The sequence below is a fragment of the Pygoscelis adeliae genome, unplaced genomic scaffold (genome assembly GCF_000699105.1).
Source record: "Pygoscelis adeliae isolate BGI_AS28 unplaced genomic scaffold, ASM69910v1 Scaffold547, whole genome shotgun sequence".
Taxonomy (NCBI): Eukaryota; Metazoa; Chordata; class Aves; order Sphenisciformes; family Spheniscidae; genus Pygoscelis; species Pygoscelis adeliae.
Window position 1 is genome coordinate 111,594 of NW_008825120.1, and position 12,551 is coordinate 124,144.

Here is a 12,551-nt window from a genome sequence, read left to right on the forward strand (position 1 = left end):
TTTGCAGTTCATTTTGTTCTTTTATTCTGGCTTTTTCAGAAGCAGGAAATAATCTTGATGTGATTTGGGAAGCCCTTCAGAAATTGGCACTGTTGACCTTAAACATAAGGTGAAAATTGTACCAAGTGTATACAAGTGAAGTTGTTACGCGTTGTAAACCTGTAGAAAATAACTGTAATGCTGCTGGGCACACTTTTCAAAAGTAACAGAAGTGATGTTCTCGAGAGCGATTTGGGCCCTTTGGCATAACACTTCACGAGTCTTGTTGTAGATTCCTGAGTCACTTCACAGATGAAAGTTTTCCATGTCATCCTTATCAGTACCCAATAGCTCCATGATGTTTTTTTCTCTTTCTCTTCCTCAGCTCCCCTTTTTAGATAGTGGATACTTCTTTTATCACAATGGCATTGCCAAGGCCAGGAGAAGACGCAGTCTTCAACACAAGCTTCATCTGGAAAAGGATTCCAGGGTAAGTGTTTCATCATTATGTGCACCTGTCATGTTTTCTTTGTGACGCAGACTATTTTTTATGAGATCAGGGTGATGATCAAATCTATGGTTATGGCTATGTTTTTTTCCCCATGCTTGTTTCAAGCTTGGTGACCGCTGTATGCACACACCTCCCAAACAGCCTCAGCTTTTATTTTTATTTCACTATTACAAATACTCTTACATTCTCTGAGATGTATCCTCTCTCCAGTAAGACTCAGTGATGCCATAGTCTCCTGGACATCTCAGTGCACTCTGTCTCTCTACTGGGGGGAGGGGCCGTCTGGGGTACATCCCACAGTTGTCCCCCTGACGCATCCTGCTAGTCCGTGGGTCATCCAGCCCGGAATACCTTGTGGTGTGAATGGTGGCATTCTCTCTGCGGTCACACTGGGACTTTTTCTCAGGGAATGGTGTACACCCCAGATGCTAAGAGAGTGTATGCTGCCAAACCTCAGTATGTGTTTTAGAGGCTCTTGCTCGCAGTCTGCAAATGGTGTGCTCGGTTTTCAGAAGCATAAACCACTCAGAAGGGAAAGGCCCCTTTTGCAGAAGGCTATGAGCTGGCACTAGCAAATTCTGTTTTCTTCAGAGTTCTTACACCAGTATACTACTGGGCTGGAGTGGGGCCACGTAGCACAAAAAGTGTATTTACTGCCTAAAGAAAGTAGATAAGCCTGAGGAATGATATCATGCCACCAAATAGAATATTTTTTAATCCTTCAGTAGGCTTTAAACTCTCTGCACTGTGAGCAAAAAAAGGGGGGGGAACAATTTTACTCCAGGCAGAATTTTATTGCCGGATGTTATATGGTATTGGAACACCTATGAAAATGAAAAACTGAGTAGGAAGAAAAAAAAATAGGTTAAATAAGATCACAATTGTTGTTGTGACACCAGAGCAACCAAGGTCTGATGAATTCCCAGCTTAGTTTTCCCACTTCTGCAGAAATTTCAAGTGGTTCTGGGCCCAGGTCCAACTGGGATGCACATGGCTGTTCACTCCTGTGGCTGGGAGCCATGTGAGTGAACCACACAGGTTCCAGGTGCTGCCTGCCCCCGTCACTCCATCCTCATATGCTGAGAGCTGGCAGGTTCTCTGGGGCTGCTGCTGGTCTTCCAGTGCTCTAAGGTACCTTTTCCTGGCCCCCTTCTCTAAAGCTGGTACCAGGTACAGGTGAGGGGCTATGAGGAAGAGACTCATTCAACCTGCCTTGAATAGAAATTCTCAGGCTTCCCTCGTTTTGTTTATCAAGCAGGGATCAGAAAGTAAACTGTTCAGAAACCGTCTACAATTAGTGGATACTAAGCAGATGTCCTGAGAGAGGTGTCTTTCATTTCCCTGAACCACCCAATCTTGTTAAAAGCCATTTCAGAAAAAGCATACAACTAAGTGAGTACGTTGCAAACTAGTGACTGAGTACAGTTATTGTGCAGGTGACTCTGCACTGGAAATAAACATTTCTGTAAGCCTCTGAAAATTTTACAAATATCTGTGGTATTTATATGAATCCACCAATTCTCATTGGAGCCTCAGTATTATGTGGCTGAGCACTCCCATACTAATTCCAGACCGGCACTTGCATTGACTACCTCTAGACTAAGTGTCTGCAGTGCTATTAAGAACAGCTTAAATGAATCTACCTTCTCGTTCAGAGATGTTCTCTTTTGCAGTCATCTGATATTTGCGGTCTCTAGACTCTTAGTTGGCTTCTGTCATGTGCAATGAAATCTCACTTTTGCTGTTAATCTCCACTTCTTCCTGGTGCTGCATACCAATGGCTCGGCTCTCCTTGGCTCCCTCCTTTGATCTCAGGGAATAAAGCCCTGTATTTAAATAACTAAGAATATCTCCCATGTGAGGAAAAGGTTGATCCTGGGTGTATCCTGACCTTGTGGGTTACACTGGGGGATGGAAGCAACATTTCATTTCCACATGTAACATGACATTTTCTCATCTAGCCCTCCTACTTACTCTGTCCTGCTGGATAGTCCTTGATCTCTTATGATACCATATAGGTCGTTTGGCTTTTGTAATACAGTTTGAGAGCAATTAAAATCATTACTCTTATTTCCCTTCTCCCTTTTATACGTGGAGTTTGGAGAAGTCATTAAAATTCCTGTCATATTTGCGTATAAGTGGAAACATGAGTTGTGTTGACAGTACTTAATTTCAAACTCCAAAAATAATTTCTAAATTCAATGGCAGCTTTCTAGACCATTTACATTCAATTTTACTTAGCAACAGATGTCAGCACTGTCATGGTTAATATGTTAACGCATGAAGCCAAGAATAAAATGTTCCTGTTGTCAGGCTAGCCAGGAAGCAAACCTCCACCACAGGGCCTTACAAGTCTCTCAGGAACCATTATGGTAAATGCTGTAGTTGCTTAGCCCTACCCACATGTTGTGAGAAAGTGGGCTGCAGTTATTCTGTATACTTTTCACTTTCAAGAAGATTACAATTCCTAGTTAATTTTAATTATTAGTTGAAAAACAGCACAGATGTTCACTCAATTAATTAATGTTCTTCAATCAAGTAAGTCCCTTGAGGAACCATGCCAGTTTTTCAAGAGTCCGGAGAGATAGATGGCAGAGCACTATGCAAACAGGTTACTGCATCATTTTCATGCTCTGCATGTCTTTTAAAATGCTTGAAAAAGCTTTGTTGTGTAAAATTTACTGTATGTTTTTACCAAAATAATTTGGAGATATGCTAAACTTATACAGCGGTTGTGTGATAAACGTCATCGCTATCAAGGGGATGGGAATGGGACATTATTAAGATGCCTTCATAGAGATCCAGCAAAACTGAATCTTTGTTCTGAGGAACAGCCTCAAAGACAATGGATTTGACATTATTTAACGCATTAATGTTGCTGAAGCCTGAAGCAGTACTGGCAGCAGGTGAGGGCATACGTAATAGTGTCATACACTGTGTTGTGCTATTGAACTGTTCAAGAAAAAAGTGCAGGCGCATGAAGCACCGTGGCTTTTGCTGTCAGTACAGTCCTCTCAGGGATCCTCACTGTCAGGATGGCAAATGCCACAGTGAATTGAACTACTTCAAATGGAGACTGTTTAGTTATTTAAATTACATTCTCTGAGCTACAGAGAGCCTTCCAGGAGAGGTTTACTTAGAAACAACTCTTTTGCCTCAGTTGCAAATTTCCATGATTGCCAGGTGCACTTGTATTTTGTTATTTTACCGTATGTACCTTTGGCGGCAAATAGATTTTGGGCAGAAAAAACGTCCCTTTAACGTTTTTACGTGTTAAAGCTGGAATTTTTAATGAGATAAGACTCAGCAGCAAGATATCCAGCATTCTTTATGTGAAATTGCATTTTCATCTGCCTTTATCTGTTAATTGTTTCAGCTGAAATTTCTCAGACCAAAAGGTCAGCCATTAGGCTTGGTTTGCCTTGGGAAACTTCACTTCAGTAGCTGCTGTACTTTTCCCTGGAGCTGCAGGCAGGGAGGCAGTCCTTGCCGTGACCCATGGGCGCAGGCAGCTGGGAGGAGGTAACAGCAGGGGGCAAGGGCCCCAGGTGACACAAAGCCAATGAGGAGTCTGACTAGGCTGGGACCAGACATCAGCGTGAAGGTGAGGAGAGAATAAGTGGGACAGGCTGGAACAAGAGCCCAGAGTCAGAAAAAAGGTTGAATGATTTGGGCATGGAGCCAGCCCATGAGCTGAGGAGCACAGGGGTAGACTGGAGAGACTGGAAACAGGGTGTCCACATTGACAGGAAAGCATGCTGCCTCCCGAGCGCAGGTCACAATGCAACCTCAGAGCTGGGTGACCTTTTCCAAGGGAGACTTGCCTGCGAGCAAGCGGAAATACAGCTTCTGTAGGAGCGAACTTTGTTTTTAATTATGAGGAGCAGTGGTATGTTTCATCAACGCGATTGCTTTGGAAAAGTAAATCAGAAATACAGAGATACTTCATAATGTCTTGTTTGTTAGGTTTCCTGTTTCTGAAAGTACAGCAGAGGCAGGATGGGAAGCGGAGACCTTTCCTGCTCCACCATAGCTAAAAGAAAACCATGGGATTTGCTTAATTTTGATTTTCAAAACTGACTCAGATTCTGGCCTCCTATGGAGAGACTCAGCTATATCATTAATAAATGTTTTGAAAAGTGGCCACATAAGTAAAAGGAAGGAAAAAAATGGACGGTCAGAGCAATACTTTTGTATTTTTGCTGTTGTTGGGTGCTTTCTGTTAGTAAATAGCCTTCCACTGAAGAAGCAAGAGTTGAAACACAGTTTGTTCTCTCGAAGATTATTTTGCTTTCTTTCAAGTTTTAGATAAAACCATTTTCCTCCCACACAGTCTCTCCTGTCAGACAGCTGCCAAGATTAATCCCACTCAAGAAAGAGGCTTTAATATACAGAGAAGAGCTGAGTCCCATTACTGATATCTGTATGCGAGTGCATCTGTGTTGGTGTTGGGGGAATAAATATATATGTGTGGAGGGGGGGAGGTGAAATGAAAATGTTCCACTGAGAGTGAGTGAGTTTGGCACTTAGATGATGACTTCTTTGGAAATAAACACCCCAGTGACGGCAATTGTTATGTTGTGGAAAGGGATTAGAAAGGGAGACTTAGCTGATACCCATGCTGGTGCAAGAGTCTGGGGAGGGCAGATGTGTAGCTTCTTCAAGGCATAGTCTCTAGGTGCCCAGGGTTAACGGTACTCCCAAACTGCTTGTGTCATGGGACAAGGGAAGAAAAGGGGGCTGTAAATGCAGAGGATCTAAGCGTTTAATGAAATAAATCAGAATCTTCAACATCCTTCCTCGCCTCAGATCCCTCCCATGCCCCCTTAACATGACCAGCTTGTGGTCAGACTGTTGCAACCTGTGAAGGCAGAAGTGTCCTGTGATGCCAGGTAGGGGATTCCCAACTGCTGCCAGAGCTGGATATTTCATCCACGGTCATGTTTAACAGGGGGAAAGAGGGCTGGCAGCTTGGGAAGAGCACCGCTGCTTAACAAGCAGCAGTCCTTAGCAATGGCAGTGTAATGTAAGTCAACTTCCAGTGCCCTTTCTGGCAGTGTTAGTGATAGGCTTGAGATGGGTTAAAGATGGAGCCTTTTGCCTCGCTCCCTTAGATGCCAGCACAGATCTTCCCCTTCGCAAACATGCAAATCTTCCTGATAAGATCAGGAGGACCTGGTTTTCCCCAGTTCTCCTGCAAGTGTAGAGTGCAGAGACCTGAGGATGCAAGGGGTAGGAGCCATTGTAGCTTTCCTTGCAGATTTGGTCAGATCTCTGTAATTGCTGTGGAGGTGTAACCTGTTTCTCCAGCCTTCTGGTACTGGAGACACGCAATTCTGTCCCTGGAATGTACAATAAAGGCATCTTAGAGTTATTTTTATTAAAATGGCTATATTTCACATCTTTGCTCCTGCTCCATGCCCACATCTTGATTTCCCAGCTTCTTGGCCAGTGGCAGTGATTTTTCAATCCCTGGTAAGTTTCTGATCAAACTTTGGAAGGTATCCTAAGGTGCTTCCTTCCTCTGAGAAGAAAGCTGGCTTGCTGCTGAAAGCAAAGGGGCAGCAATACCAAAATCCATCCCATAGGAAAGGGCCAGTGCTTGACCTGTGCACTGTTGTAATCCTGCTGTCGACTCCCTTTGCAGGTAGAGGGATTAATTTCTGTGCAGTTCACCACAGCAGTGACCCCGGATCTATACAAAACTTTCAGCCTCTGTGGGGATAAATGTTATATAAAGTGAATGTAATGCCCAAGACTTGCTACCCTGTCTCAAATCTTGGGGGAAAGCTTCAGGTCCCCCGTCCGGTTCTCTGTCATGGAGGGAGGTATGGATGTGTGTGATAGGATAGAGAGGCAGGAGAAAATGGCAGAATAAAAAGCTCTTCATGTTTTCAGCTCTTTTATGTAAATTCATGCTGCAGATGGTAGAGGTGACAGACTTCCCAGTGAAGTCTATTTAGCATTTTGCCCTGATATATGCTATCATGGGGCTGACATGCTGGTAGGATTATGCCCAGGAAAAGTTTGGAGCTGCCATCAATTTTATGAGACTATAGGGCAGCATTACATGAGCATCAGTGTTATCCTTTTGGAAGGAAATGGAACATTAAGTAATAAAAGCTAGGTTTAAGTAGCTGTAATAAATATTGAACAGCCAAGGAAAACTCATTAGAGGAAATGTCTTCTTTCCAATGCTGAAAAAACCCCAGCTACCCTCAAACCTACACACTGTCGGTTGAAGCTGTATTGCCAGCTTGTTCACCAAACAAGAGCTGAAGACGTTTTTGTCATCAATCATCCTGACAAAATGCAGCATGTTGTGCAGAAAACAGGCAGTGTCTTCCACGAATGGATCCCTGGTTTATCTGTTTCTGGCGTAAGTTGTCTTATGCTTTATGCAGTCTATTTGAGGAAGGGGTTCCAAGAGTGTGTTCCAGTTCACAGAGGGAGGCCTGTTCTTGTATTAATAACTTCTTCAAGTTGATATCATCTTGAACTATGTGTGTTTTGCTTTCCCATACAGCTCAGGGCCCTTTTTGAAGATTTTGTATTTCTAATTCATAATGAAGCCAGTTGGCAAGCATTATAAGAAGAAACCTGATTTTCCTGAGGAAACTCTAGTCAGCTGTATCTATTAGATCATCTGGTAATTGATCTGGTGTATGTCTTATTACTGAGAGAATTTAACACTTAAATGAAGCATTTTGCTTTAATGATATTTAGACCCTTTGCAGATGTTGGTGGATGGTTATTTAAATGTACAGGTTCATGAGTGGGGTTACCTGAGAAGATGAAAAGGAAGAAGCAGCAGAGATTACAGCACAGTATTAAAAAAAAGTCAGATGCAGTTAGAGTCAGTTCATGGGAAGGTGGAATTCAACCTGCACTTCAGACGTGGAAAGAGAAAGGGTCAAACAGCCAGTAGGACAAAGATAAGTAATTATAGGAAATATGCTACATGTGTTGTATGATCTTTGTCATTCCAAACAAGAAATCAACAGGGCTGCAAAGAGGAGATTTAGGGGTCTGACAAGTGAGGAAAAAAGTTTTCCCGCTACTTTGCCCCTCTTGCACTGTTGACAGAAGTGAAGGGGGTACTGCTGTGCTTCCGGAGTGTGGAGGATAAACTAGTCTTTAGGCCATGAAGTTGTTTGTGTCAGTGATAATGTCAAAAGAAAGATGTTGGAAATTCAGTGAAGTAACAAGTTTGGTTCATGACTCTACTATACGTAGTATAGTAGCCTGGCTATTGTCACTGCAAATAATGATTGCTAAATTCCCTGTGATTGCTTTTCAAAAACGGAATCTGAGGGATTCCTATTTCTTGTTGTCCAAGGCCTTTGTAGACTCTGTACATGCACAACAAGGGTTGATGGAGATAAACTGCTTACAGAAAGCCCTGTTCAGTGAAGTTTTGTGTAGTTGACCAACAGTGACTTCAACTGTAAAGCATTTAGCTGCTCTTTAATTGAGATATCATGATTATTGCATAGGAGTCAGTTTCTATAATAAGAATAAAAAGAACTCTCTCTTTCGGATAGAAAAAAATAATGAGGCCTAGAATCACTTGGATACTTAAGCTGTCACTTAGGTTGACGCAGTAGTCCCCTTCACTGCAGAGTGAGTATGTTAAGAATACTCACTGAAGAATTTCCCAGTTTCCAAGTTTGAATTCCTGATATTAAGTGCAGTATTGCTGGCTTGTATTTGGGCTGTGTATTGTATTTGTGATGTGCAATACAGTTCTAATGTGAAATATCACAACACTACTCAGTATGGAAAATTAAATATTTCAAACAATTTGCTGCTGGAGCAAATGCACTTATATCCATCATGATGTAAAAGCTAAGCTGAATTGATCTATTATTTCTATTTGTAACTAGAAAAACAGCTACAAAGAGAAAAAAACCTGGTCTATCAACATCAGCATTCAAGAATGTTGGAAATCTTGTATAGTTATATTATATGAAAAAGCACCATTAGCTGCACATAATAAAATAGACTATCAAAATGGCATCAAGCTTAAACATACCTGTGTCTTTTATGGAATTAGTGTATAACTAAAATTACAGGGTAAGCGAAAACTATTTCTATTAGAAAAATATAAATGAACGTACTGCAAGATAATAGACTGATAAGTGAAGACGATGCTGTGCAGATTCATGTGGAATTTTCCAAAAATAAAATTACTGATGCACTGCAGTCCTGGTGCCATCGGGAGCTGTGGAGGCCGTGTGGTCAGTGGTTTTAAGACAAGGGTAGGCAGTGATCATAACTGACTCCAGTGTCGCTGATTCCTCCCTGGACCCTGGGATGGTTCAGATGACCTCTTGAAGTTACTTCCAGTCACGTATTATATCATTTTCATATTGCTGAACATGATACGTGGGGTAAGGTGCGGTAAGGCAGTAAAATGAGCTTTATTCCTCAAAAATACTTGTAACGGCATGGAAGTTCAGTAATTTTACAACAACCTGTTGAGACAGCTGACCACAATCAGCCTCCACTTTGCTGCCTGTAAATTGCTGAACTGGCATTAGTTACGTTTCTGCTTTATTGTTGAGGTCTGTTCTCTTGACTGCAGCATCGCTCCGCAGTCTCCTGCTTTTTCCTGTCTCCCTCTTCTTTCCTGCCTGATGAATAGAGTCTCTGTTTGTGGAGCAGGCCTTGCCTTTGTCTGTGCAATTTCCAGCCTTGAATCTTCAGTGGGTTCTGTTTAATATTATAATACAAGCAGTGGCAGTGGTGAGAATACATGGTTTAGGGTTTTTTGTTAGTAGGGTGTTGAGAAGAATGGACAGTGTGAGCCAGTGACTTTGGATTAACATGGACCCTAATGTGCTGCACGAGTTTGCTTTCGTCTGGGACAAGTTTGGTTTGGTTTTGAATAATAAATGCAGTGCTTTGATGTGCTGAGCTAACTCACTGAAGGTCGTGAATATCTTGGCATTCACTGCATCCAGGAATCCACGGACGTAGTGTTGGTGGTAATCACGCCTTTCTCCCTTGGGAAGCTTGAGCCAGCTGCAGCCTGAGTTGGTGAGACGAAGGAAAGCAGGCACTGGTTGGCTTTGCCTTCTCTGGGCTGTCATTGTACCAGCGTCTCCTGGCCCATGTGGTGACCCTTTTCCTTTGTCTTGCCAGGGCTCAGTTCAGGACAGCTGGGGTTGACTTGGAAGAGTCAGTCATGGCCTGGGAGCACTTGTGCTTGATGATGGCAAAATAAGTGGGGGTTCAAAAGTGCTCTCCCTTCCCAAGTCACCAACGTTAGAGCTACACAGAATCCAGACTGCCATGTGTAAGCCCATCTTCAGGGTTAACTTCACTTTCAGTTTAGAAAGTGTGTGTATTCAGCTATACTTTCTTGTTTTCAACACAAGTAAATTGTATGCTAGAAAAACTTCCTCAGGAACAATGCAAGACACTTTGAAATCTATTTTCTTTTGGCAAATCTCGAAGCCTGACAGAAAATTTGGACACTGGAAAACTGCCTTTGAGTTAAACCCTTTTGAAAGATTGGAAATGTATTGGTTGACATATACTTTGAGAAGAATATAGAATTAGTTAAAATATTGTACCTGATAAAATATGATGCCCATGTATTTTAGACTGTGACATGGTAGATTTAGAATGAACGTGATTTATAACAGTTTATTTCTGTTCTTTCTTGACTTCAGAAAATCAGCTGTTAAAACAGTGGCTGGGTTTCTTGTGTGTAGAGTTAGATGACCAGAACCATTTACTGTATATGCCATTGGCAATAAGTAAAAGGCGGTGCAGCTAAAGATGTGCAATTAAATCAATAACAACGTAAGACTGGAACATTTTTTGGTGTAGTTTTCTGGGGTATCTGAGCATGCTGTGCCAGGGCTTGTGTCACAGGGATGTGATGTAAACCCCACCCCCACCCCCCCCTTCTACTAAGAGACTCAAGCTAAAAGAATTGATATAATGGCATATGTTACTATATCACACAATAAATGTATTATGTAGTGCATCCACTCATGCCATTTAACATACTTTACTGTTGTTTAAAATTTGATGAGTGTTTTCTTTGTGAACAGCATTTCGGTCTATTGGTTTATTGCAATCTGTTCCAAACCACTGTTGCTACAAGCATTGTGTGTTTCCAGATCTTCAAAGTGTGTATGCAATATCTTAAGTATAATATTAAATTTTTTTGCCACCAACTCAACAGCCTAGAAGCCAACAAGGAGATATAAATATATCTGTGAAATCATTGCTTGTGTACATGATGCGTTCCATGAATACAAAAAAGGGTTTACAAAGGTCAGAGAAAGTTGATTGCAGTATTTAGAGATACAATGGAAGTGAATTAAAGGTTTAGATTTAAATTGTTTCTGAATGGTTTTCTGCAGTAATTATTTGATGCTGCATTGGAACATGGCTTTTCAGCAAAATGGGTACCTCTAACAACTGAGAATAGCCAATAGTAATTAAAATGCTAATATGTATGTCATGGGTTGGTGAAGTTGAATAACGCATCTTGGCCTTGTAAACTTCCATACTGAGGGAGAACAGGACTGGGTAGAATAAAACGTTGTGGAAAGACTAAGAAATACCGTAACATCTCCATGTTACGTATTTTTCCTAATTAGTTGTATAATATCAGCTCCATATTATCATAAATGGACTCTGGTCAATATTACAACTTCGCTTGTATGAAGTGATAGCTGAATGGCCACACTTCCGTGAAGATGCTGCTTTATGTTTTATATTGATAGCCATCTACTGTCCGAGTGCTGAGAAGAAATGTGCTCTTACTATGTGTACAGACTTAACATTTCATAAATGTAAATAGTCGGTCTCCATTCATTTCATCTTTATTGATTCCAAGCATTATTCTCTCATACAGAGGAATACACAGTAAGGGATCCATGAGCCTTGCAAATGTGAAGTCTTCACAGAAGAACCAGAGTTGCCAGATCTAGTTATTATTTTTAGACTCCTGGTCTCACAGCAGTATCACTAAGCTGATTACTGCTGGGCTCTAGCTTATGTAACACTGCAGTGCTATGCTGAACATTAATAGCTGGTTCTCTTCTTCCTCACCACCTCTGCACACTCTCTCCTATTCCTTTTCTTTGGAGGAAGTCCAGATGCATTGGTTGTATCCTTATCCTCATCAAGAACCTGAAAAATAAAATAAGCCACTGGGGCAAGAAGATGCCCTGCGTTTTTTCTTGGAGTCTGAGACTGAGTGATTGATTACATTTGTTCCCATCTAACTTGGCTTTGTCATCTGGCAAATAAGATAAACTCAATCCTGAGCCTGTCTTCTGTGTTAGGCCACTGATTTCCCTGGTGCTCAGCCAGCCTTCCCCTTCAGCGCTTCTGGATGTGCCTGTACTTGGCACTGGTGAGGCCGCACCTCACATACTGTGTTCAGTTTTGGGCCCCTCACTACAAGAAAGACATTGAGGTGCTGGAGTGTGTCCAGAGAAGGGCGACGAAGCTGGTGGAGGGTCTGGAGAACAAGTCTTATGAGGAGCAGCTGAGGGAACTGGCGTTGTTCAGCCTGGAGGAAAGGAGGCTCAGGGGGGACCTTATTGTGCTCTACAACTACCTGAAAGGAGGCTGTAGCGAGGTGGGTGTCAGTCTCTTCTCCCAAGTAACTGGCGAAAGGACGAGAGGAAATGGCCTCAAGCTGCGCCAGGGGAGGTTTAGATTGGACATGAGGAAAAATTTCTTTACTGAAAGAGTGGTTAAACATTAGAGCAGGCTGCCCAGGGAAGTGGTTGAGTCACCATCCCTGGAAGTATTTAAAAGACATGTAGATGAGGCGCTTAGGGACATGGTTTAGAGGACATGGTGGTGTTGGGTTGATGGTTGGACTCGATGATCTTGGAGGTCTCTTCCAACCTTAACGATTCTATGATTCTATGGATCACTGCATCACTTTTGTCCTAGGCGTGGTTCCACCGAAGTCAGTGCTGTTATGCCTGGAGACATTTTCTCTCCAGCTGGCAGCTGCTCTCCCAGCCCCTCTGCTCTTTGGAGAAGCCACGTTCCAGTCAGTGTCTGCAGAGTGTCTTAA

General features: G+C 42.3%; 1 protein-coding gene across 1 annotated transcript in view; it reads left to right on the top strand.

Moving 5' to 3' along the window:
• Positions 1-364: 364 nt before the first annotated feature.
• PCSK2 (proprotein convertase subtilisin/kexin type 2) overlaps positions 365-12,551 on the top strand; it is a gene marked incomplete at its 5' end in the record, with an annotated part of 84,857 nt that continues 72,670 nt past the window's right edge. The window contains one exon of the mRNA XM_009328260.1: positions 365-469. Within this exon, the coding sequence (XP_009326535.1) occupies positions 365-469 (105 nt within the window). The remainder of the gene's footprint in view (positions 470-12,551) is intronic.